The sequence below is a fragment of the Falco peregrinus genome, chromosome 18 (assembly GCF_023634155.1).
Source record: "Falco peregrinus isolate bFalPer1 chromosome 18, bFalPer1.pri, whole genome shotgun sequence".
Classification (NCBI taxonomy): Eukaryota; Metazoa; Chordata; class Aves; order Falconiformes; family Falconidae; genus Falco; species Falco peregrinus.
The window spans coordinates 1,946,291-1,971,386 of NC_073738.1; the positions used below are offsets into that span (position 1 = coordinate 1,946,291).

Below are 25,096 nucleotides of genomic sequence, written 5' to 3' on the forward strand. Positions count from 1 at the left end.
GGTGCTGGGCACAAGGCAAGGCAGGGCACAAACCCCCCAGTGCCAGGGCACAACCCCCCCAGTGCCAGGGCACAGCCCAAGCTGTACCACTGCCGTGGGTCAAGCCAAAGCATCTCATCCCAGGTAGATGTGAGGATGCTGTGTGCTCCTCCTCGGCTCGAGGAGCCGCAGGAAAGCACAGCTCATCCCGCTGTCTCCCAGAGGTGAGCAGGATTGCATCAGCTCCTGAAGGGTTTGACATGCCATGCCGCACGCTGCGGAGTTGGAGACGTCTCTTAAGCTGCGCAGGGTTTTGTAACCGCGCTTCTGCTCAGCAGCCCTCATCCAAACTCCCCAAGGCCAGGCTCTGCTCCTGCTCCCAGGAACGTCTGTGTGAGGGACCCTTCATAAATCACAGCCCGTTCCAAAGGGACAGGAGGAAATCCTCCATCCCCTCGCCTTGCCAGCACCCCCACCGCCGCCTCCATCAGCTGCTTCTCCCCACCAGTACATCCAGGCAAGGAAGGGGGCCAGAGACCCCTGCCCAGGGGGGCCCGCCGGAGGTCCCTGGAGGCATGGATGTACTGCCTTCACACCGAGGGGATGCTCACCCCCCTCTCCATTCATTTGTGCTTGAATGGCTGCAATGGGCCTCCACAATGGGATCGGATATTTTAGCCAAATACTCCATAGAGTTGTAGCCAAACCAGTCTGTCCCAGTCCCCAAAGGGCCTTGAACCTGTCTGTGCCAGGAGATGACGTTCCTGACTTTTTTCCTTCTGTGATTTTTTTTTTTCTTCCACGCTCTTTATTTTGCTGTTGAAGAGTCTCAGTAATTTTCCTCAGACCCTGATATTACTGATCCTATCTCATGCCAGCCCTTGGTATGTATTTTATTTATTATTTTAGGATGACTGGACAGGCTTATCACAAAGTCCATAAATTACATCCCCACTGCACACAACCACTCCACATCAAACTGGCGATGAGCTTGTCTGAACCCCAAGTGCCATGGGAGGGAATCAAGAATCTTCTGGAAGTGATTTGGGCTGTTTAATGGGACCTGGAGCATGCACCAGGGTGGCACAGCACCCACCCTCTCCCAGGTCCCTGGATCTGGCCCCTGAACAGCCCCTTTTCCAGCAGCCCCAGGAGCGGTGCGGGACCCCCCCCAAGCCAAGCTCTGCCTGGGGCTGGCCAGGCGGTGGGCAGGATGGGGGATGCGCTGCCTGCCCTGCCTGTATCCCGCCGGGAGGCAGGACTGCCCAGAGCCGACAATCTGGTGCTGTCTGCCAGGGCCAAGTGGGCGATGGACACCCCCACGCAGACCTTTCGGGGGGGCTCCATCTGTCCTCGCAGGCACTGCTGCCGCACCGGCGCTTTGCCCAGCACGTCCTGCCGTTTGCTTGTCCTCCACCCACCCCAAATCCCCCTCAGAGCAGAGAGGACGTGTTCCCGCAGCTCAGGTACCCCGCCATGGGCACAGGCTGTGCCCAAGGAGATGGCAGTGACAGGGGACCAGGGCAGCACTAGCAGCCACAGCCCTCAGCGCAGCCACCCCCCAGCAGCTGCCCCAAAGGCAGGGGACAGAGCAGGGACAGCCCCAGCGCTGTGCTCAGCACCCCTGCCAGCACCACGGCAGCCGGCCAGGCTGGCAAGGGTGGATTTGCGCAAGGAGAAGGGAAGAGGAGAGGGCCAAGGTAGAATTAACATATCGCTGGCTCTTCAGAAGCATCAAAGGGAGATAATGGTCTGAGAGAGGATTTGAAGCGACAGCCTTGTTACAACCGATAAAACAGGCAGCTCGCTTGCAGCAGAGCTGTGCAGAAGGTATGAAGAATTACAAAGGCTGAGATTATAATTACAATGAAAGTCATGTCTGTGATGCTGCAAAATGATGGACTAACTAGGACTGCCCCCCACACCCTCCTCCGAAGCACAAGCGTGTGCACAGGCGTGCACCGAGGAGCTGGAGTGCTTGTGCAAGTGCAAAAGGGGGGTTGAGATGCTCCTGTGAACCCACAGCCGTGAGGGGACCCGTGCATGCACAAATGCTTGGAGGGATGCACACACATACACACATGTACATGCTGCAGCAGAGGGGAAAACCAGCACTGGGGGAATGGAGTGAAGAACATTTTGAAGTTTGAAAAAGAAAAAAAAAAAAAAATCTTTGTGATTGTCCCAGGAGAAGACAGGAGGTAAATGAAATCCAAGTGAGTCACTGCCTTGACCAAGGCAGACTTCCCCTGGTTAGCAATTATAGCACAAATCTGTTAGTGATTAACAAGGCAGGACCAAATGCGTCCCTCCAAAATGGGCAGCAGCAGCAGCCCCAGCACGCTCCACCGAAGGGAGGGACAGAGGCAGCTTCATTGGCTTTTTAATTAACTCATTTTCAGGAGTTCCACTTTCTGATAGAGTCCCCCTCCGGCACAATGTCTTGACAAACAAAAATCTCCTTGAAAAATAACAGTAAAGTGAATTTAATCTGTTTCCCCTTATTAAGGGTTTTTTTAATGCTTTTCAGTACGAGAGAAACTGGATTAAAGTGGAAATAGCAACATGACAAGATAGAGAGGCGAATGCAAACAGTAGCCAGACAGAGTGAAGAGCGACACCGACACTGTGCACCGCAGGTCCTGTCATCTGAGGTCTCGCAGTTATTGTGGAAGGACCTCTCAAAGCTGAGCATCCCAGCGTGCGGGAGACAGGCCAAGGCAAGACAAGACAAGATGCAGGGGCACTGGGGTGAGTTGCCACCAGACCTGGGCTCCTAAGGGGCCTCAGCGAGCCACCCAAGCCAGAGCCCATGGCGCAAAGGGCACCAAGACGCTTGTTTTGCCGCTCCTCTTTCAGGCACCGGCATCTTTAGGCAGTGACTTGGGTTTGACTACACCTCTCTCCACCCCCCCGCCCAAAGAGGCTCTGATGGCCACCAAGAGATGTTACAGACATGCCATAGCAGGTTGTCACAGCGACTGGATGGCAAGCATCACCCACAGGACGGTGGCCCAGATGCACTGCTCAAAGTTTGCTGCAGGACCACAGCGTCCCACGTACCAGCCCCCTCCCCAGGTGAGATCCATCAGCTCTCCAGCAGCAATCACAGCCTTGACCGACCATGCAGTGCCTCCGGGGCAGCCCAGGTGATGCTACCGAGCACAAATGCTTTTGGACATCAGTGATTTGCCCTCCTGACACTTCCTCAAGCCCTCTCCTTTCCTGAGGCCAATACAAAGCACACCAGCAACATCTGTTTATAGCAATGCATCCCCAAGTAGCGACGCATCAGGACAAACGCTCTGCTGAGGATCAGCCATGCAAAAGCTGGCTTGGGCTTTGAACATCTCCCTGCTGTGGCCTCCACGTTCAAGGACAGGGACTCCTCTGGCGCTGCAGGTTCCCCTGGGGTCTGGACTTGGTGCTCAGCACATCCCCAGCCTGCTCATGATGGGATGGGGATGGGGGTGTCTCTGCCCCATCGTTGTCCGACACCGGCAGCAGCTGTGCACACCAGCACAGGGGCCAAGGTCTCCATCCTGCTCCTGGGGCATGGCGGGGGGGGCGGGGGTGGGCAGCCAGGGAGCAGGGCCAAAGGTTTTGGGGGGGAAGGCAGGAAAACCAGGCAGAAGTTGGGCAGATCAGATTGCAGAGTAGCTATGGCAACGGCACGGCGTAGGTGGACCAACACAATAGGGACGTGCAAGGTAAACCCGGCGGCAAGCAGGCAGCAAGCAGGCAGCAAGCATCCATCCGCTCCCCCCCGCACAGACCCCCAAAAGCTTTGGGGGGACCTGCTCCCCCCCTCCCCCAACAGGTGCCTCCAAACCCAGGGAAGCTCATCCCTGCAGGTAAATCCCAGAGAAAACCCACACCAAGGGCGAGGAGGGACAAATCCTGCCCAGGGTCCCCTGGACCTCTAGGACCCGCAAAGCAGCACTGCAACCATCACCCCGTGGGGTCCAGCAGCCACATCCCCCCCATGCCGCAAGCCCTGCCTCCCACCACATGGTCCCCAGCAAGTACCAGCACCTCAGGGTACAGCACAGGTGCTGCTCCCACCCTGGCCAGCCAGCAGCAGAGCTTTTTTTTTTTTGGGGGGGGGGGGGGGGGGCTGGGCACAGAGGGCACCGGCACGCAGCTGGTGATGGAGACTGACCTGTTCTCCTGCACTCCCTGCCTACTGCTGCCAGCACCGCCGGAGCCAGGGCTGCATTAGCAGCAGGGACAGGAGCTGCCTCTCTGGCTGCTGCAGCTTTTTGGTGTTCTCCCTCCTCACCCCGCTCAGTGCCAGCCCAGCACCATGACACCGGGGCAAGCAGCAGCCCATAGCCGCCTCACAAGGATCCTCCAGGCTGCCAGCAAAAAAAGAGCCGAATTTGGGTTAGGAACAGCAGGAAACTTTGGGCAGCAGGGCAGGGGTGGATGCGCACCTTCACATCGTGGCATCTGTTTGTGCCGGAGAGGCAGGAATACGCACAGCCCTTCGCCGACAGCAGCGCTGGCACTGTGCTCCCCTGAACCGCGGTGAGGGTGCCAAGGGAATGGAGTTGGATCCAATTCCTGGTGGGCATCCACTGGGTATCCCCCCGCTGGACCACACCACAGGCTCGTGGATGCCCTCCCTAGGGATGCCATCAGTGTCACCAGTGCGGCCGTATTTATTACCCACTTCTCAGGGACTTCAAGACCTGCTCCACCCCTAAAGCCAAGGAGAAGTGGGGTGACCTACAGAGCTTTGCATGACTCCCAGCTCCCGGGGACCTGATTCCCAGGCAAACCGTGGGCCAGGTCTCTTTTAATCAGCCAGGAATTGCTCCCGGTAGGGGAAAAACAAGAGAATCGATAGAGACAGCTCTGGCTGCAGTCATAGGGACACACACACACACACGCTCGTTCACGTTACTCCCGACAGCCACGCACGCTCTCCTCCACCATTACAGCAGTTTGCAACGGTTCACAACACGCTCTACCTCTGGAGACCAGGATGAGACCCTGGGCAAAGCACCAACAGGCCCCACTTCTAGCTCCCACGAGCTCCCAGTGACCAGCTCACTCTGGGCAACGTCCACAATCCACCATCACCACTGGTTTTACAAAAAGCAGAGTGTCCTGGTCCCCAGTGCCTGTGCTGGCACCCCCAGCCCGGTCAGGCACCCTGTGAGGACAAGACGATGCCAAACTCATGCCAAGGCCATGGGCACTCTCCATGTGCCCGGCTCCAGCACCTCTTGGAAACGGGGGTGGGGGGGGTGGGGGGTGTAGGTGGGGGATGGGGGGGCTGAAGGGAGATGGTATCAAGCGGCTCCTCCCATGGTGGAGGTCCTGGAGGTCCAGGCTGGGGGGTCCTAGCGATGCCGGCAGGACCCCTACGGGAAGGATGCTGGACTGAGTGCACCGGAGGCAAGACAAGCCCCTGCATGGCGCAGGGATGCTGCGTGCCCAGGCCACCATCTGCCCCTCGCCGGCTGCCCGCAGCGCAGCCCGAGAAGGGCAGAGGGGATGGGTGTCCCCTGCGCAGGGGACACGGGTGACAACGCAGGGCTACCCTGTGAGGAAGGGGGCTGCACAGAAGGGCTGCCACCGGCACCACCGGGGGCTTTGCACAGCCCCATGTGCAGCCGGGGGGTGCAGGGTAAGCCCCCCCGCCCCCGGTGGTGCACCAAAGGGCAACGCAGGGACTGTGGCACCCACAAAGCGCCACCCGCGAGCCGGGAGACCCCCGGGAAAAGGGAACGGCGCGGGGCTGGAGGGAAAGGGGGGCTGCCCCCTCCCTGGGGCTGAGCCCCGCGGCCAGAGGATGGGCGCGGGCGGGGGCATGGGTTGGTGACGGGGTGAGGGACCGGGGGGACCGGGATCTCGGGGAGGGGGGAGGGGGATGCTGGGATGGGCGGGAGCGGCAGCGGGATGTCTGGGGAAGGGGAGGTCGGGCCGCCGCAGCACGGGGAGGGCGGACACCGGGATGCAGGAGGGGACCGCGACACCGGACCCGCACCCCACCGGAGGGATGCGCCCCGCGCCGCCCCGCCGGACCCCGCGCGACCCGGTACCTGCGGCAGGTGAGCCCGGGCCGGGATCCGCAGCGCCGACGAGCTCGGCTCGGCTCGGCTCCGCTCGGCTCGGCTCGGGGGCGGGCGGTGCCGCGGCCGCTGCGCGCAGCGCGGAGCGGAGCCACCACCTCCCGCCGCTGCGGCCGCCGCCGGCCCCGCGCGCCCGCCCTGATAGGGGCGCGGTCGCCATGGCAACGGCGACTCCACCTGCCGCCGCGCTGCGCCGGGCCGCTGGGGGGCGCTGCCGAGGGGGGCGCGAGGCGGGGGCTGCAACGGGAGGCGGGGGCGGTGCTGGGGGGTGGGGGGTGCCATGGGGCAGGGGGTGCCATGGGGCAGGGGTGGGTGCTGGGGGTGCAATGGGCCAGGGGTGGGTGCTGGGGAGAACTGGGGGTGCAATGGGACAGGAGTGGGTGCTAGGGGTGCAGTGGGGTAGGGGTGGGTGCTGGGGGTGCAATGGGACAGAGGTGGGTGCTAGGGGTGCAGTGGGGTAAGGGTGGGTGCTGGGGAGAACTGGGGGTGCAACGGGACAGGAGTGGGTGCTAGGGGTGCAGTGGGGTAGGGGTGGGTGCTGGGGGTGCAATGGGACAGAGGTGGGTGCTAGGGGTGCAGTGGGGTAAGGGTGGGTGCTGGGGAGAACTGGGGGTGCAATGGGACAGGAGTGGGTGCTGGGGTTCAACAGGACAGAGATGGGTGCTGGGGGTGCAATGGGGCAGTTGGAACAGGGGTGCGTGCTTGGGGACTGTGGGGGCAGGGGTGGGGGCAGCCCCCCAGACCCAGCAACCTGGCAGCATTTTTACCCCCATGCACCCTGGGAGGGTGGGCTGTGGACAGGCTGGGGGGTGGCCATGGGCAGCACCGTGCATGCATGCAGCCCGCATGCACACCCCCTGTAAGACCCTGCTGCAGCACAGGGTGCCGCTGGGGTCCCCCCACCCCATGCCAGCACCCCTGGGGGGGCTCTGCAGCCCATGCAGGAGCTGCAGGAGCCCCAGTGCCATCCTGTGCACAGCACCCGGGGTGCCCACCCGCAAGGCTTTGTCAGTGCCCCCGGCATCCCAACTTCCCCAGGAGATTTTCTTTCCTCCAGTTATGCAGAAATGCATTGGCGCACGCTTCCCAAAAGGCTTGACAACTGCAAGGCTAATAAAAATCACCAGGATTTGTTAATATTCGCTTTAATCAGTGGGAGCCGGGTCCCAGCATCTGCAGGCAGGAGCGGGGGCTGCAGCAGCCCCGTGATGCTGCACCCAGGCATCCCGCCTGCCCCCCCCCCCGGTCCCTGCTGCGTACCTGGCCCGAACCCCAGGAGCTGCTGCACTGACAGCGCTATCAAGAAGGGCAAAGTACTCTTGAGAATAACCCATGCAAAAAAATTACTGCTCCCCCTGCCCTGCCCTGCCTGCCTGCGGCCCTGGCCCCACAAACCCCCAGCCCCACATTTCAGCCCCCCCACACCTCCAGGTCCCCGATGTGGCAGCACACCCTGCTGCGGAGCGGGGAAGCAGCCAAGACCCCCTGTTTTATTCAGGGAAACTGAGGCACAAAGCCAATTGCAGCAAACCAGCACCTCCCCAGCCTGCCTGCACCCCTGCCTGCAGCATCACTCCTGCCCTACACAGCACCGATGCACCCAGTAGCGATGCTGCAGGGCAGCCTTGGCGAGGCAAGAAAGAGCAAGGGCTGGGCTTTGGGGGTACGTACATCTGTGCTGGCTGTTATTTATTTATTCCAAAGTCGGATTTATTCTGGGCAGCTGCAAATCTGCTGCTGTCAGGCAGCCACCAACACGTTAACACTCAGCTCGAGCCTTTTCCTTTTCCTTTTTTTCTTTTTTTTTTTTTTTTTTCCCCTGCAGCAGAACTGGACAAGCTTCAATCCGAGCTTTTATATACTTTTATTTAGACCTGAAAGAGGCACGGTTCTGCTCCAGCTCCGCTGCGGTATTTAACCCCATGCTGCAGGTTACGAGCTGCAAGGTGCCTGAGCAGACAGGGCTGAATTGCAATACAGCTGCCATGCATAGGTGGTCACGGGCAAGGGAGGGTTGGTAATCCCTTATTTTCTGGGGTTTATAATTTGTCTGTGTAAAACCGCGCGTTCCCAGTTGGTAACGCACCCTCTGAGTCCCGTGCGGAAAAGCATATCCAAAAGGAATGTGGATAACAGTGAGAAATAGGGAGGGGTGATGGGGTCACCCCCTTACACCATCATATAATTATTTTTCTAATATTATTTTTTTACTTCTGTACGTTCATCACTGGGCACCACGGGGGGGCCCCTGGCTGAATCGCACATCCTAGAGCACCAATGCACACAGAGATGAGAAACCTGCCCATGCCATCCCTCTCCAGCTGGATTTACCCCCCCCGAGGGCAGGATTTACCCCAAAAGCAGACCCAAAGCCTAGCAGCCGATGTGCTCCATCAGCCACCTCGTCCCGATTCCCATTCCTCTCTTTATTGTTAACATGCCCATTTAGCGTGTTCTCCCATCTGGGTTTTAAATTAGCTAGCTGCCGCCTTGGACTTCTCCGCAGATTTGCTAGCAGTCTGTTGGGTGTTGGTACAATTATTTGCTTGGGTTTTTTGTTTTTTTTTTTTCCTGCTCTGTTATATATACATATGATTAAAATTAATATTGCGCTCACTTTCCAGTTCCTATGCATGAGTACAATGGCGTTTTGCTGCAGGCTTTGCCACGCTGAAAGGGATGTTGACATTTATGAAATGTTTCTATTCACCTCTGATTTTGCAAACTCTCTCATATGTAATTTAAAAAAAAATATAAAATAAAATAGCGAAGCCTGTGATCTGAAATACATGCCAGGCTCCCCTAGAATAGCAAAACGAGTTTCAAACATTTCAGGCAGGCCCAGAGTGTTGTATCCCAATGTCATTTAAAGGTTGACACCTGGGGTTTCCTGTGTTTCTAGTTTCATTTTCTCCCCATTATTATTTACCACCTGCAGGGAGAAGGAAAAAGGAGAAAAAAAAAAAAAGAAGAAAAATAGGTTTTGGGTTGGTTGTTTTTTTTTTTCTTTCCCCACCAGTTGCAAACGGGAGATGCTTGGGGCTGATGGATGGAGCTGTGCCCCTGCCCAGCACCTTGCCTGGGGCAGGGAGGGGGGAGCCAGCCCAGGGCTGTGACCTTCACCCCTCGCCAGCGAGCCCCAAAAAACCTGGCTGGGTTTGGAGCGGTGCCAGTAGATGCCTGGACCCCTCTCTGGTCCTACTGGGCACCCACAGCCCTGCGGGTGATAATTCCAGAACCCAGATCATCTTTCCTTCACCTTATAAAAACCCTCCAAAGCTCATCAGACCCCGAGTCAACACAAGCTGGATTTTTTATAGCTGCAGCTTATAAAAAAAAAAAAAAAAAAAAAGTCTTTAAATCATTGCAATAATAGGAGAAAGATTCCTAGTTATTTACTGAGAAATATCGCTCTGCGGCTAGAAATGTCAGGGCTCCGTCTCACAAGTGGCAACACGGATGGGGACCGTGCACCCTGCGCAGCACCTGGGCTGACGGCGATGGCAAAGCCACCATCCATAATTAGCCCTTAGCCAAAATCTGGATGCTCAGCTGGTGCAAATCCCCGCAGCTGTGCAGGATTTGGCCGCTCCTCTTTGCATCCAGCCACGAGCTTTTTGCAAGGAGAGGGGCTGCAGAGCAGGGGGGGACCCCTGGTGCTCCCCAAAGCAGCCCCGATGGGTGAGGGGGGGTGCAAGGCGGGCAGCAGCTCAGAGGAGGCAGCGATGATGATGATGATGATGCCGCCTCGGCGCGGGCGGCATGCCGGGGGCCTGCTGGGTTTCCTTACAAAGCTGGATTTCTTTCTGCTGCGCTAGGGCTGGGAGCCGTCGCCTCCGTCCCTCGGGGAGGCGTCTAGTTGGAGATGATATAAGATTTCTTTCCAGCCACTTCCTCCGGCTCCTCCGCGCTCACCCTCCCCTGTGCCTTTTTATAAAAAGTGTCACTTGAGGTGAGGATTTATTGCCGCCCTAACAGCATCACCGGGGCATCGCCGTCGCCTGGGGGAGGGGGTGGGCTCCTCAGCACCCTGGGGTGCTGCCTGGCCCTGGGGGGCACCCCGTGGTACGAGGGATGGACGTTGCCCCTGGGGACCTTTCGGCCCATGGGCTCTGCTGCTTTCGGTGAGGGTGCTCAGATGTGTCACTTGCTGTCCCACTCCGAGGACCAGCTGGTCCCTGGGGTAGGATTGAGACCTGGGAACAGGCCACCAAAGGCCACCTCTGCCTGGACGTGGGTACTAAACCCCAGGCATACCTTGCCGCATCCCACACGGCACAGCAGCACACGCCTGTGCCGTCCTGCCCCCCAGCCCCCCAGGCTCACCAGACTGCCTGGCACCTTGCTGGGCAGTGGGGGGAGAAGATATTCTGCCCCAGGAGCTGCACCGGCCCCCCCTGGCTGAGAGAGCATCCCCATCCTGGTGATTGGGCTGCTTGGGTCAGGGCTGGCTGTGGGTTTTCACCAATGTCCTCGGTTTGGGGGGGTCCAGGACGCAGAGGAGAGTGCTGGGGCTGGGCAGGCAGGGGGGATTTAAGCCTGTGTTCACACCAGCAGCCTGCCCAAAACACCATTAATGCTAAATCCTCACCCCAGACGCACGGGGACAGGCTGTGCCGGGGCACCAGGGGCTGGCACTGGGATGTGCCGCAGAGCCAGCCTGGGGGTGAGGGCGGGCTGGGGCAAAGCTTTGCCTGGGCAAACTACTTATTTAGGCTTTTTGTGCCATGTGAGCTAAGGCAGGGAGCAACTGCCTCAGGGCTGGGGGGCTGCAGAGGTGCGGCGTGGGGCGGACGAGGCTTGCGGAGCCGTGCAGCGCCAGGCATGCAGCAGGGTTTGCAGACACCAGTCCATGGGTCAGTCTGTCCCTCTCCCAGCAAGGCTGGGGTTTGCAGCCCAGCCAAAACCTGCAGAGCGCTAAGCTGAGTGTCACCCCCCCATGGGGCAAATCCACAGGCCAGCTGCCCCTCATGGCCATCACATCACCCCTCTGCATGTCCTTTGTATGGAGGAACATCCCTCTCCTCCCTATGGCTGCCACCAGCCAGCAGGAGCCAACCCACCCCTATGGCAGGGTACATTCACATGGGACCCCCCAGCTCTGGCGATACAGGGGGTGCTCTCCCCTGGGGCTGGGGGATGCTCCCCACCAGGGATGGGGGATGCTCTTCCTCAGACCTGGAGGATGCTCCCTGCCAGGGCTGCTGCAAGCAGCCACCCGTTTTGTGCACCATCCGAGCCCCCCGTGAGGCTCTTCTCCTCCAGAAAGCCCCAAAGGGTGAGATGGGGTCCCCATGTCCCCCTGCTACCCCGAGAAGACGCCCCTTACCTGGTCCCGCATGCGCTCCTGCTGCCCGCGGAGCGCCAGCGCATGCTGTGGGTACTTGTTCTTTAGATGGTCCATGAAGGCATCCCGTTTGCGCTCCATCTCCGACTTCTGGAGGCCAGTGAGGGCTTCCAGGCTCTGGGCAGCGATGACAGTGTGCCGGCGCTCCGAGGTGTGCACCAGCCCTACGTTGGAGAAGCGCCGGGTGCCGTTGCCCAAGGTCCGGTACTCCCGTGGGTACTCGGCATCATCTGCCGAGATCATGTGGGTGCTTGTCCTCTCGGGATCTGCACGGGGGGGAGAGCAGAGCGGCGTCAGGGCCAGCCCCGCTGCTGTGGGGCACAGGTGGGGTGCTAAGATTTGGGGATGGGGAGGGGGTTTTAAGCTGGAATTGATAGCTGAGCCTAGCTGGGAGCAGGGTCACCCCTCAACGGGGTACAACCGGGGGGCTGGTGGGTGCAGGGTTTAGCATCCTGCGATGGCAGCGGTGTCCCCGCTCCCGGGCAAGGGGCTGGCAGTGGCAGGAGATGGATGGGGCAGGGGGCAGAGGGAGGGACAAAGGGGCTGGGATGTCACCGAGACCACGATGTTCAGGCTGAAACATGAATAAAACAGCGTTGGGTCATTAAAATGACACAGACAAGACACAGGAGATGGACACCGCTCCGGAGCACAGACAGACAGGGAGACACGGACACACGGACAAATCAAAAAGAAAATGAAATGCTGGCCAAGGTGGGGGGAGGCTCATGTCTGCCCGTCAAGACCCTCGCCGGAGGGCTCAGCCCCCCGCCCCGCAGCTGCTGCTCCCAGGGATCAGTCCAGCCTGTGGGCACCAAACCCAGCACCACCACCGGGCACCGCAGGGATGCTCTGCCCCATCCCAGCCCTCTCGTAGAGCTCACCCCATCCCGGGCAGGCAGAGCAGGCAGCGAGCGCAGGCAGGGGGCAGGTAGGCAGTCCTGTGTGCGGTGAGGCGAAAGGGACTTGTCCCTTTTGCTAATAATTCATTAACTTCATGTGGTGATTTTAATTTCCAGGGAAGTTGTGCCGAGTGTGCACAATGCGAGTGGTAATGAATGCCTGGAAGTCCCTGCACGCTGCCAGCGCCTGGCACCTCCTCGGTGGCTGCAGGATGAGGCCACCCCCCAGCCCGCAGCCCCTACCCAGCCCCCACGCCCACCGCAAAGCAACCCCAGGGCACCGGCCCCCACCCCAAGAAGCCACTTCTGAGGGTCTCACGCAGCCTGAGCCCATGTCACACAGCCCTGCTGGTCCCAGCCGCCACCACCGTGCCTGCACCGAGGCCACGAGCCGCCACTAACTAGTTTGGCAACTGCAGCATGTGTGTTGGAGGGATTCACCGCGTTCAGGCTTCCCTTTTTCGCTCACCATTTAACCTTGATTCATTATTCATCTCCCTCCTTGTCCTTTTTTTCCCCCCCTCCCTTCTTTCCCAAGCTCCTGTTAAGCAAGTCGCAGAGGGTTTTTTCCTTTCCCTTAATTATTTATCAGCCCAACATATTAGCTTTATATCAACCGATTGTGTTATTAATGTAGGACAGGACTCCAGCGTGTGCTACAGACACAACTCCTCTGCTCAAGGTCATACAAGGGGGTTTGCTCCAAGCCAGGCGGGGACACCACGCACCCAGCAAGTGCCACGGGGACATCCTTACCCCCGCCAAAGCTCCGTCCCCGCTTCCCTCCTCCAAAAAACAACCGGTCCAGCTCCTGTCCCCCACTGCTCCATCACCAAATGCAACCTTACCCAGGGGACCGTCACCCCCTTATGCAGAAGACGGCGGCAGAATTTGAGCAAGAGCTGAAGCTCCTGGTCCCTCCCCACCCTGCCGCTTCGCTCAGCTGGGTCCCCGTGCCACCGCTGCACAGGGGAGGTCAAGGTGGCACATCTGCCACGTGCAAAACACCCAGAGATCCCCCAGGGAAAGCAGCACAGGAGAGATGCCAGAGGGGACACCTCGGTCCTTCTGCCAGCAGGGAAGGCAGTGTGGTGCAGGGCTGAGAGCATCATCTTGGGGTCCCCGGGCACCACTGGCTGAGGAGCCTCTGCTCAACTCCAGCACTGGTGGGAAACGCAGACGGAGCAATTTCTCCTGTACCACCCTGCTGAGCCCCAGCAGCTGCCTTCCCACCTCTCTTTTCATGTAACGCTCCCTGTAACACACGTTTCTCACCGAGGGCTTGCTGCCAGCAGGCAGAAATCCCCTTCCTGCCCTCAGCCGGTTGCTCAAGCACTTGCTCTACAACAGCAAAGCAGCAGAGATGTGCTGGGGGGGCACACATCCAGCACCCAGCACCCATCCCAGCATTGGGCGCCCATTGGCAGTGCCCTAGAGCATCCTTGGGAGCGGGCAGGGAGCTCTCAGCTTGGACTGGGGGCAGCAGGACCCCTGGCATCCCCCTGGCACAGGCAATGTGCCAGCGTGGCCCGTCCCCACCAAACCAGCCCCTCTGCAGTGCTGGATCCAGAGTGCCACCGGGACCCCCAGGCCTTATCACGTCCCATCGGAATGGCAAGTCTGGGAAAGCTGTGAAAGAGGGATGAAGAGGACCCTGAAAGCCTCCAGCTGCAGCAGGGGCAAGGCTGGGAGGAAGGAGCTGCAGCTCCTCTCTCTCGCTGGGGAGAGCAGCAGCGCTGCGGCCTTGAGCCGGAGCAAGGTGCACGGATGGGGGCCGGAGGGCTGCAAGAGGGGCTGGTTCCCTGCAGCTGCCTCCTCGGTGCCACCACCAACCCCGGGTTTATCAGCCCTGGGATGAGTCCACATTCCCGGCTCCTTCCCACCCTCCTCCTCCTCCTCTTGCTGCCGAGCCACACATCAGCATGCAGCTCCCTGCTCCCTAATTACATGCTCCGGGAGCGGAACGCGCCAGCTCACTGTCTCTCTGCCGACTACTAAAAAGGATGATTTGAAAAGCCCTGCACAATCTGCACAGGGGCAGAGCAAAGCTGGATGCCATCGGGGGCTCTTCCAGCCCCGGCTGCGCTGCATCCGCTCCCGCACCCCTTGCTGGGCTCTGGAGCAAGCCGGGGGGAAGCAGCGCCGGCATCACAAACCCCGTGATCCATGAATCCCACGAAGGCGAGAGGAGGAAAAGCCACCACAGACACACGTGTACCTGTCCCCACATCAGCCACCTTTCCCCTCCAGATATCCCAGCCTGGAGCGGGCAGAGACAATTTGATACAGGAACCGCCAACAACTGGGGGGTCCTTTGGAAAGAGACCTTAAAGCACCCAGGGTCATGCCTCCCTGGCGCTACGCCCGGGAAAAGGGTGTTAATCCTTCCCTCCTGGCTTCAGCCCAAGGGCATCATCACATCCTGCCCCCCAAAATCCCCCCTCCCCAAGTTATTGCTCTTCCTCCCAGGCAGGGCCTGTGCAGGGATGCTGGAGCAGTGGTACCCACACGGGCTGCCCCGCTGCCAGTGGCAGCAGATCCCGGGAAAGTGCTTCCCAGGGCTGCTTCCAAGTAGGTCACTGGGGTGGGAGAGCCAATGGCCGCATCCTGCCTGGGGTGCCCATCTTGGCACTGCCCCAGCCCAGCCAAACGGGGTGCCCCTCTGGGACGTGTCCCCCGCACAGGGACCATCCCATCACTTACCCGGGGGCGCAGGACAGCTTCCACCGCGGCTGGCAGACTGCTCCAGTGGGGAGGGGGAGGCAGCCCCCAGGTCTCCAGGGGCTGGAGGCGGCTCCTTGGCCGGGTGCAGGGCCGCTACGACAGCCAAAATCCCACGGTAAATCCTGGCAAGCCCCTCTCCGAGCAGCGGGAAGTGAAAGGAACGAGGCTCTCTTTGCCGATTCATCCAGCCATCTTTACCTGCCAGCAGAGGTGTCACCCGCGCCAGGGTCACAGCCCAGGCTCCTAGCAGGATGCGGCCATCGCCTCCTTCCTGGGAAAGCAGCGGCACCAGCACCCAACCGTGCTTTGAGTGATGCTCTTCCAGGCGGGTGCTTTGCAGCCCAAGTATCAGCTTCCCACCAGCTCCCTGCTCCCTCTCCGGGAGCCGGGGGTGGGGGAGGCCCCCAAAAACCTGCCCCGTGCTGGGGGTGCTGCCCCCCGAGAGCCACGCCGGGTCAGAGCGGCCGCAGGGCCGGCGGCATAGTCTGCTCGGATCCCCCCCTCCGGCAGCTTCGTAGGGTTTTATCATAAAAAGGATCTTTCAAACACAGTTTATTACTGCAGTTTCATAAATCTTCATGAGGCAGCAAGGCTCACGCGGGTCGTGAAAGCAATGGCAGTTAGCGGAGCATGAAAAATAGTCCAAGAAAGCAATTGTACAAAAAGGGGCGAGGGGAGGGGACGGGGGGAGTACATTTGGGGAGAAAGGGAGGCGAAAGAATAGAAGCCCCTCGGAGCGATGCGCCTCCCCCGCACCCAGCCATTAAGGCAGTGGGAAGAGCAGGATGCTCTCGCCTTCCTCCCAGAGGCTGCGGCTGCCGCACTGCCAGCCCGCTGCCTGCACAGCACCCACAGAGGCTGCCCAGCACCCAGAGCCCTGCTCGGCACTAACCCCTTCCCTGCCACACCACAGAAGCGATAGCTGGGCAGCGCAGGGAGAGCCCACACGGCTCCTGCTGTGCTTAACTCCTGTCGTGCTGCACAGCTGACATCGGTGGGGGACCCCAGAAATCCCCCACCCCTGCCCGAGCCGGGACCTGCTGGGGCAAAGGGGCCTTCAGAGGCATTGCTGCCTGGGGGGTCCCTGTCCTTGGCTCAACCACACTCTATTTGTACTAATTTCGGGATGGGGGGCATGGTGGTCAAGCGACCTGCCCCAGGTTCCCATCTCACCCCCACGATGGGGCCAGCAAACACCGGCAAGAGGCACTGGGAGCTGCACAGCCACCAGTGTTCTACTGAAGCCGTGCCCAGCAGCAGCGGCAAGGCAGCCGGCACACTGTGGGGGGACCCATGCACCCCCTGCCCACACCACCGCCACGTGCCAAACGGGTTCGACCATCACCAGTGCTTTACACAGCCAGATCTGTTCGTTTAAAATCAAATGCACCCCTGTTTTGGCCCCAGCCCATGGGCGGCCGATGTCCCTGTCCCATGGGAATGCCGGCAGTGGGACAGACCCAGCGTTGCCAATGCGAGGGCACTGCACGCCCTCCTCATCCCTCGCACAGGGAGCAACACGGGGAGCGAAAGCTGGCGGGTGGCCGGGCAGAAGCTTCCCCGCCATCCCATCCTCTTGCTCCCAGGCTGATGAAGACTGGGCACCATATTGCTGGGAAAAGCCGGGTGACGCCAAAGCTGCCCACGAGGGACCATTAACATCAGTCCTGGGACAAATCGCCCCCATGCCCGCGCTGTGCCTGGCAGCCCCTGGGAGGTGGGGGCTGTGGCTCCCCCATCTCCGCTCCCCATCCCTGAGCATCCCTCCCTGCAGCACCATCCTGCTGTTTAGCCTGGGCTCAGCAGCAGGCAGCGGGCTCCCCGCCGTGCCTTTCACTCCCAAATTCAAGTGGAACCGAGGAAAATAAAACACCACCCGCCGACCGCCTCATTGGGAACTTCCCAGCTGGGCTAGCGCAGACCCCACAGCCCCACAGCCAGGACACTGCTTGGCTCCTCGATGGCGGGCAGGGGCACGGTGCCCACGCACGATGCCAGTCTGGATGCGACCCTGCAGACCCAGCTCTGTTTGTCCCCAGCCTCTATGTGCCCTGGACCCTGCCTGCACCCCGCTAGTGCCAGCCCTGCCAATGCTGCTGGAGCTGCGCAGGGACAAGGAGCTGCGCGGGGACAAGCCATGCAATGCTTTGGTGCACACTGGTTGCTCCCCGGCTGGAGCTTGGGGAGGTCCAGCTGGCATCTCTCTGCCACACTGCCCTGACAAGCAGGTCCTTTACTTTGGGAGCAGAGAAACAACCCGATAAATTCCCATGTCATTGTCAAAACCCAAACTGAAGGAGAAATCCCATCTGGCCAGCCCTGTAAAAAGCAGCAGTTGCTTCCCACCTCGCCGGGTGTTATCACACCCACGCGTGCACAGGGAAATGGGAGATGAGTTCACCTCCTAACTCCCATGGACAGCAGTACCAAAAGCAGAGCCAGCACGCCCGACTGCTCGTTTTGTGCTCAGGATCGGGACCAACACCTTCCTGCCCAGAGCTCCATCCCCACATCCCTCCTTTGAGACAGGACACATGCGCCAGGCTGGCTCCCATGCTGTCACCCAGGGAAGGGGGACTCGACACCCTGGGAGCTCCTCCAGCCTTGCCCACCTCAGCCTGCAGCTGCCCTGGGGGTTGCTTTTGCAGGCAGGGCTCCCTGCCACCACGCTGCCTGTCCCCTGCCCGCTCGCAGCGTGGTCATCCCACTGCAGCAGCAGCTGAAAAGCACGAACTGGCCCCTGTCCCTCCTCCTCCTCGCACCATCTCCTCTGCTCAGCATCTTCTGCCAGCCCCAACTGGGCGCCATCCCTACCCTCAGCTGAGTGCTTCCTTGCAGGAGGGCAGGGACCAGAGGGGACAGCACCAAGGCAGCCCCGTCCCAGCTCTCTCGCATGGTGGCTGTCTGGCAGATGGCCCTGAGGGTCAGGAGATGGCTGTGGTGCTGAAGAGCAAAGGCCCGGTGGGGTGGGCTCTGCTGACAATGCTATCGGGGGGTCCGTAAGTGCACAAGCCTTGTGTGACTGATCATACGGTGGCTACACGGCTCTGCTTCCACCTTGCAGCGCTGAGCTCAGCAGCTGGCAAATCTACAAATGCCAGGGCGAGCTCCGGGATAGAGCAGAGCCGGGTCACTCCAAACACACGTGGTGGCACAGATGTGACCTGACCTGTGCCATGGGCCCAGCAAGCAGAGCTTGGCAGCATCAGGCATCACTCAGGATGCAGCCGGGGGCTGGGAATGCCCTCGTCATCCTGCGGGAAGGGCATCCCCAGTGAAGGTTCCTCCCCACCTGTCCTGGCCCCCTCGGACACCCCAGCGGTGGGAAGCATGAATCCCTACTGCAGTGGGAGGCAGAAAGGACCTGCCCTCACTTAGGCAAAAGAAAGGAAGATGGGTAGAGGGTGAAGCGGCGTGTGAATGATGCCTCACGGCTGGGAGAGCTGGGGCAAATCTTTCCCCTGCCATCAGCTTCATCCCCAACCTTTGGCAGGAAGCCGATGACAGTGGCATCCTCTGCACGTGGAGAGCATCCCTGCCCAGGGCAGAGCCAGGCAGAGCCTCCCCACCGGGGACCAGAGGAGAAAGGAGCCCCGTGTGTCCTGGCAAGAGGCCGCATCCTCAGCTGGCGGGGATGGCACAGTGGCTGGGGAGATGCCAGCAGCTCCGGGACGCCAGATAAAAATAAAGAAGAGGGGAGGATTGAAGGGACCAGGCTCTTCACAGCATAAACACAAGCCACATTGTGGTCTCGTCTCCCACCCACGCAGCAGCAGCAATTCGAGGCGGCGCAGCCGGCAGCCTGGCAACTGGGATGGGATTAGCCCAGGCTGTGCCAGGCAGGTCCAAGGCTGGGGATCCCCCTTAACCCTGAATGGGAGAGGGAAACTGAGGCACGGGGCTGGGGGAGGAAAGGCTCTGCCCCGGAGGAAGGTACGTGCAGACAGCACGAGTCTGAGGGTGCTGCAGATGGGGATGCTGAGGCGTGAGGAGGTCAAACCCAGGGTTGGAGCAGCAGGAAAGCACCAGCAGAGCCACATGCCACCGCCGTGTCCAGCACAGTGCCCTGGCTGGATCAGTATTTACAGTCTCCTGAAAGGACCCAGAGTTTTCCCAGCATCTTGGCAGTACCTGCTGACTCCCACGGCCTCACCGAGACAGGCGAGTGCAGCGTCTGCCTCCACGTGGGGTGTGCATGGACACGGGGCAGTGACTCACCCGCAGTCATGCAGCGAAGCAGAGCCAAGTCTCCCTGCGAAGCCGGGTCCCCCCTTTTGTTCAGCCTGGGGGGCAAAGCCTTGGGATGAGCCCAAGGCAACAGTGGGCCCTGGAACCCTGCAGCCCCCATCACGTGCAGAGCTGCCGTCTCCATCCATCCCTTCTTCCCCTGCAGGCAGGTGAATTCATGCTGCTCTGAGAACCCTCCCTGCCCCACGGGTCCTTCTGGAGGATTCCCACACTGACCAGTGCCACAGCTCCCAAACGGCCCCAGAGACAACGCCGTCCCCACCGCGCTCCTGCAAAGCCGGGTCTCAGCACGGCTCCCAGCACTCCCGCCTTGAGCTGCTCGAGCAAATTGCTCTGGAAATCAATTCCAATCTATCAGGCATCAGGAAAGCGATAAACTGCCCTCTCAAGACATCAAATCGATGGTTCCTCTTAGCCCAGAGCAGAGGGAGGGACGTGGGGAGAGTCAGCAGGAGGACAGAGAGCACGGCGGGGTGATGGTGATGATGGGGGGCTGGGTCTGGTTCAAAGGAAACGGCCCCAAAACCAGCTCTCCATGTGGCAGAGGGCAGGGAAGATGTGTGTCCGCATGCTGTGCAAAACTGCTCGGGAAAGCGGCTGCCGGTGCCCTGGGAGCAGGAGGCTCCTGCTCCAGCCTTCACCCATCACCTGCAGCTGCGTGGGTTTGCTCGGTTGGAGGCAGGAATTCATCCGAGCCCACGAGCTGGGCTTTGGGTTCGTTTCTTATTCTCATCTCTCTGCAAGCAGAGCAAGAGGGCAGAGGCGTGGGGAGTAGCCATGAGGGGGGCTGGCAGAGAGGAGGAGGAAAGTGAGCTGGAGGGGACACACATTGAGGTCAAGACCCAACTCCTGCCAGGATTATTTCTTCCTCTAATGAGCCCCTGAGCGAAGTCACTCAACAGAGCAAGGCCACCACTGTCGCTTCCATGACCGGAGAAAGGCGAAGGAGCAGCGGGTCTGGCAGTGGGAGAGGGGCTTTGTCGGTAGGACCCTCCAGCCTGGTGGGGTGAAAGCCCAGAGCTGGGCACGAGGCTACATCCCACTCCTGGGGACGGCCACGAGGGATGCACGCCAGCAGCCCCGGCTTGGAAACACGGGCAAGCGTTGCTTCGGAGAGCTGGAGATCAAAGGCAGAGACAAAACGCAACAAGTCGATGGAGAGGAAGGCTGCAGGACGAGACACAAAGCTCCCACGCAGGGGAAAGATGCGGGCAGAGCAGCCCAGGGCCAGGCTGGCAGAGCAGGCAATGCTCCTGCCCGGCGTGCGGCGATGCACCGCGCCAGCCCTGCGGTTTGGCGAAATGCACTTGGTGCAATTTTTCAAGCAAGCTAATCACTTCCTCTCATCTCCTGCCATTAGTGCAGCCATGCTAACCGCTCGCTCGCCGGCGGGAGGCCGAAACCGCCTGACAGGAGCTTTGACTACATGCTGCAACCTCGTCAAAAGCAAATTCATCTGTAAGAGCACGGCAGGGCTGAGGGAGGGAACCACCCCTCCAGCATCCCTGCTGGGAGAGGGGCTTGAAGAAAGCCACTAAGGCAAGAATTCAAGCCAAACCTATGGCTTTTCCAGCCCTTGCCCTGCAGCTCAGGGTTACAGCCTCCAGCTGGAGTCACCGAAGTGCTCAGCTCCAGGAGAAAGCACCTGGGAGGGGGATTTTCCCCGGCTCGGCATGTCGGGGGCTGCAGCGATGCCGGCTGCTGCAGGGAGAGCCACCCTCAGCCCATCTCTGCCTTGGCACGGGGGGAGCCAACTCTTCTGAAGACTTGGCTCCTGCTGCCATCGCGAGGTACTTGGACACAGCCTGGAGCTCAGCAGGTCTGGCCACAGCACCAAGCCCTGCTCCCGCAGCCTCTGGGCAGGAATTGGGGGGGCAGTGCCTTTTTGGGTGACTCCTGCCAGGAGATGGGGTGATGCTTTGCTCTGGCGGCTGCGGGGGAGAGGCTGGAAGAAGCTGTTTTGGTGTTATGGAGGGGGTCAGGAGCCCAGGAACACTCCGAATGGGGTATGGAGAACAGACCCTATTTATAAGCGCACAGGTAGCATGTAGGCGTTTGGTCACAGCCTGCTGTGCCAGCCTGGTTAGTCACAGCTAGTTAAAAATCAAAAATACTGGGGAAAAAATTGCTCAGATTTGCGTCTAAAGCCTCTTACAATGCAGGAAAACGCACTCACAATTGGAAAACATGGTGGTAAGATCAGACGGGGCTTCACTGTCAGCTGATCAGAGACCCCGGGTGCACAGACCGTGGCACAGGGGTGCTGCTGGGACGTGTCCCTCCACATCTGCAGGCGTGAGGACACCGAGGTGCCCAGCCCCCGCAGGGCTCCCCGGCTGGCACCGCATCCCCCAGTACACCCCAGCTCAGAGTGGGATGCTGTGGGTGACACCAGGCCAAGGCCACCGCACCGTCCCCAGAGGCAGATGCCGTCCCCCTGCCTGTTCCTGCTGGCGCTGAGCAAACCCTCGTGCCCCCTCCTGCCCTTCCTAACCCCCACACCGGGGCACGTCGGAGGGAGAGCTCAGCCCCTCCGCCCCGCAGCCCTTCCACCAGCGCCAGTCAGAAGCGGTGCAGGCAACGAGGTTTATTCAAGCAAAAGGAGGGCAGCAGCAGCTGCCTGCAGCCCTGCCCGCCTCCTCCCACCAGCGCCGAGCATCCACCCCAGCCCTCGCCATCGCTTCCCGGGGAAAAGCCCACCTGCGTAGGGCTGGGACCATCCCCAAGGGACCAGCATCCCCCGGTGGCTCCGGAGCCTGCATCCCCCCCGTGTCCCCCCCCAAGTCCATACCCATGAGCAACGGAGAGAGCCTGTAGTCCCCGGGCTCGGCAGGTCTCTGCTGCTCCGGCAGCCTCGGCACCGCTCTGGGGGAAGCGCCAAAGGGATGCTTTGCCCAGCGAGGAAGCATGGTGGTACCCAGGCAGCCGAGAGGAACTGGGAGACAGCTCGGAGCACGGCTCCAAAATCTGTGTGACAAACACATGCATCTTATTGCATATGTTTAAACCAAATGAAAGATGGTTTTACTAATCACTTGGTATTTAAAGCAACATGCCGTCTCTGTCAAGTTAAATCTAAGGAGACGTATCAAGTTGCGTTAGCTGTTTATGTTAATTAAATACAGAACCAGTTCATTATTAAACATGTATGCAGCGCAAGTGAGCAGCTAGGTGGATTGTTACCGACCTTATTACACGGCAGTGACCTCCAGGAAGCCTGCGCGCAGCAATCGGTCGGCGCTCAACCGTGCGGCAACTGTCCCCTTACATCCAGCGCCGAATCCTCCGCACGGGAAAGCAGAGCCGGAGCGGTGCCGGTGCCCGGGCGGGCGGATGGATGCAGAAGATCCCGAGCCAGCAGCCTGCTGCCCCCCGGTTCCCTGTGGCTGCTGGTCCCCCGCTCTGTGCCCGGGTTAGCGAGGGGCGCACGGCCGGCGGGTGGGCAGCAGGGCTGTCTCCATGGCTGACATTCACCGCCACAGTTCCCCTGCCAGCGGCCATCGCATCCTCCCGGCTCCAAGCCAGCACTTTCGCTCACATCCTTTCCCTGCCCTGGCAACTTTTCCCCCCCTGCCCAGTTTTATTCCTCCGCTCTGCGCGGATGTCTGTCTCTCTTGCTTTCTTTTCTGGCTCAGGCTTTTCAGAGCTCCCAGTGGGTCTCTGGGTATTTTTTTTTTTTTCTTCCTCTTGAAATGTCACTGTGCCCCCTCAAACACATCACATGGGCTGGGAGCCAGGAGCCAGTGCACAGCCATGCACAGCCATCACTGCCTGCAGCTTGCCGCGCTGCCCCCTCCCTGCCCTGCCAAACCAAGGACCAACCAGCAACGTGCCACCGGCTATCGGCGTGCCACAGGCTGCCGGTGCCACTCACTGAGCCCTTCCCATGCTCCCAACCCCCCCCGGCCCTGGGTGCAAGCCTGGAGGGTGTACATGTACAGGGCACCAGGACCACGTGGTGCTGGGGACATGAGAGCACATTTGCCTCCCCGATGCCACCAAGCTGCCCAGCTCTGGGCACGGCCACCCTGAGTCCCACTCTGTCTGCAAGGGCGGCCCACAGCTGCTCCTGTGCCAGCCCTGGGGGGCTCAGGTGAAGGAAAACCCGAAGCTGCCGCCCAGGGCTCACAGAAGAACCCCTCTGCAAAAGTCTTGTCCCCAGGACACGACGCTGGATCTGGCCCTTGACGATGCCGTGACCTGACTTGGCTCAAAAGAGGTCTTGTACGGCTTGGAGTGACCCTTCTCAAAGCTGCCCAGAAATCCCCGTGGCCAGGCTGGCCCTGGCGGGGGCTGCCCAGGTTGCCCCCAGGGAGGGAGGAACAGGAATGAAGACCTGAAAGATGCTGGAGACACAAGCCAGCTGCTCTTCATCCATCCAAGCTAATGAAGACAGTTGCTGTGCCCATGGTTTTACATGTCTCTTCCCCCAAAGTCCTGGGGAGATGCTGACCCAGCCACGGGTACCCCAAAACTCAGACATAGCACAACCCACGGCAGTCCTGCAGGACCACGACGCCCCGGCACAGCCCTGACCTGTCCTGCAAGGATCCTCTTCAGCTGAGCTGCCACCGCACAGCACCCAAACGCCCATGCAATGCAATTAAGAGCAAACTCCAGCAGCCCCGCGGGCAGCAGCAATGCCAGCTGCACCCCAAAACCACCTGCACATGCATTTGTGGGGACACTTACACCCTGGTGTCCAGTCACAATTACTGGAGAGCCAAGAGCTGCCTTTCTACCTGCCAAAAGTATTAAATATCCAGCTGAAAGCACGGTGGCCTCTGCATTGCTCTGAGAATCCAAACTTGCCCAGATTTAAAAACCCACCGAAGGGCTCTTTGCTCGTCAACTAGATGGAAGCCAATTAAACCACCTTGTTTGGAGAGAAATGGCTCACCTGCTCAGGCGATGGCTCTCTGCTGCCTGTGTGCTGCCTGCACGCTGCCTGCCTATCCAGGGAGTTCCTCCCGACACCCGCAGCAGAGCAATTCCAGCTTGTGGCAGCGTGTGCTCTGCCCAGCACCGGTCCCTCGTGCCATGGAGCCCCCCCTGCCTCAGTCCTTCCCACTTTTCTAGGTCTCTCCCCTCTATTCCAGTGCTGGCTTTGCAAACTCACCTCTTTTTTAATCTGTCCCCCATTCCCAGTGTTTCTCTCCAGCCAGCTCATCCTGGTGTCCTAAGAGTTATCTCAGGGACTTGCAACCACTCAAGCCTTGACACCGCAGCCCGGACAGCCCTGGGTGGGAAGGGCTGTTGGGCTCAGGAAACCTCACTCCAAAGACCCACAGGTAGGCTTGATTCCCATTTTGCAGATGGGGAAACTGAGGCACAGATGGAGATGGGGGGACAGAAGTGCTCCTGACTCAGAGCCCCACAGTGGCAGGGCAAGAAGGGAGAAACTCCAGAGCCCTGAGCTCCTGACTGGAGCCCTTCCAGGCTCTCCAACAGCCGCAGCCATGAGTCACGGCTGGCACAGGCAGGCAAGGATTCATTGCATGCTCTGCCATGACGACCCCCCCCAGAAAATGACGCTTCTTTTTGCTGAGCACTTCTGGAGAGCGCTGAGCTGGCTCCCGCACACCGCACACACACAGGGTGAGCTTTTTCCCCCTCCCTCCCTTAGCCTGGGGCCAAGGGCATCTCTCCTTCTGCATTTATATCGTGACTATATTACCTGTAGCCTGTGCGCTATGTGAATCGGTGCACCTTGCACTGGGCCAACACCATGGGGAAGAGGTAGGATTGCTCCAAAGAGCTTTAAGTCGATGCGGGCAATGCAGCTGGGAGGAGAGAGGTGAGGAGACATGACC

General features: G+C 60.1%; 1 protein-coding gene across 11 annotated transcripts in view; it reads right to left on the reverse strand.

Moving 5' to 3' along the window:
- Positions 1-22,812, reverse strand: part of SRCIN1 (SRC kinase signaling inhibitor 1) — a 150,362-nt gene extending 127,550 nt beyond the window's left edge. For 10 of the 11 annotated variants that reach the window (XR_008744618.1, XR_008744620.1, XR_008744619.1 and 7 more), the window contains exons 1-3: positions 22,471-22,812; positions 22,075-22,250; positions 11,392-11,675 (exon numbers count right to left, since the gene is read on the reverse strand). Coding sequence is in view for 7 of the 11 variants with exons in the window: in XM_055789751.1 (XP_055645726.1) it covers positions 11,392-11,675; positions 22,075-22,192 (402 nt within the window). In the remaining 4 variants the exon portion in view is untranslated. Of the gene's footprint in view, positions 1-6,032; positions 6,114-11,391; positions 11,676-22,074; positions 22,251-22,470 lie in introns of those variants that run through there. The other variant, XM_055789756.1, reaches the window with a different exon arrangement.
- Positions 22,813-25,096: the final 2,284 nt, after the last annotated feature.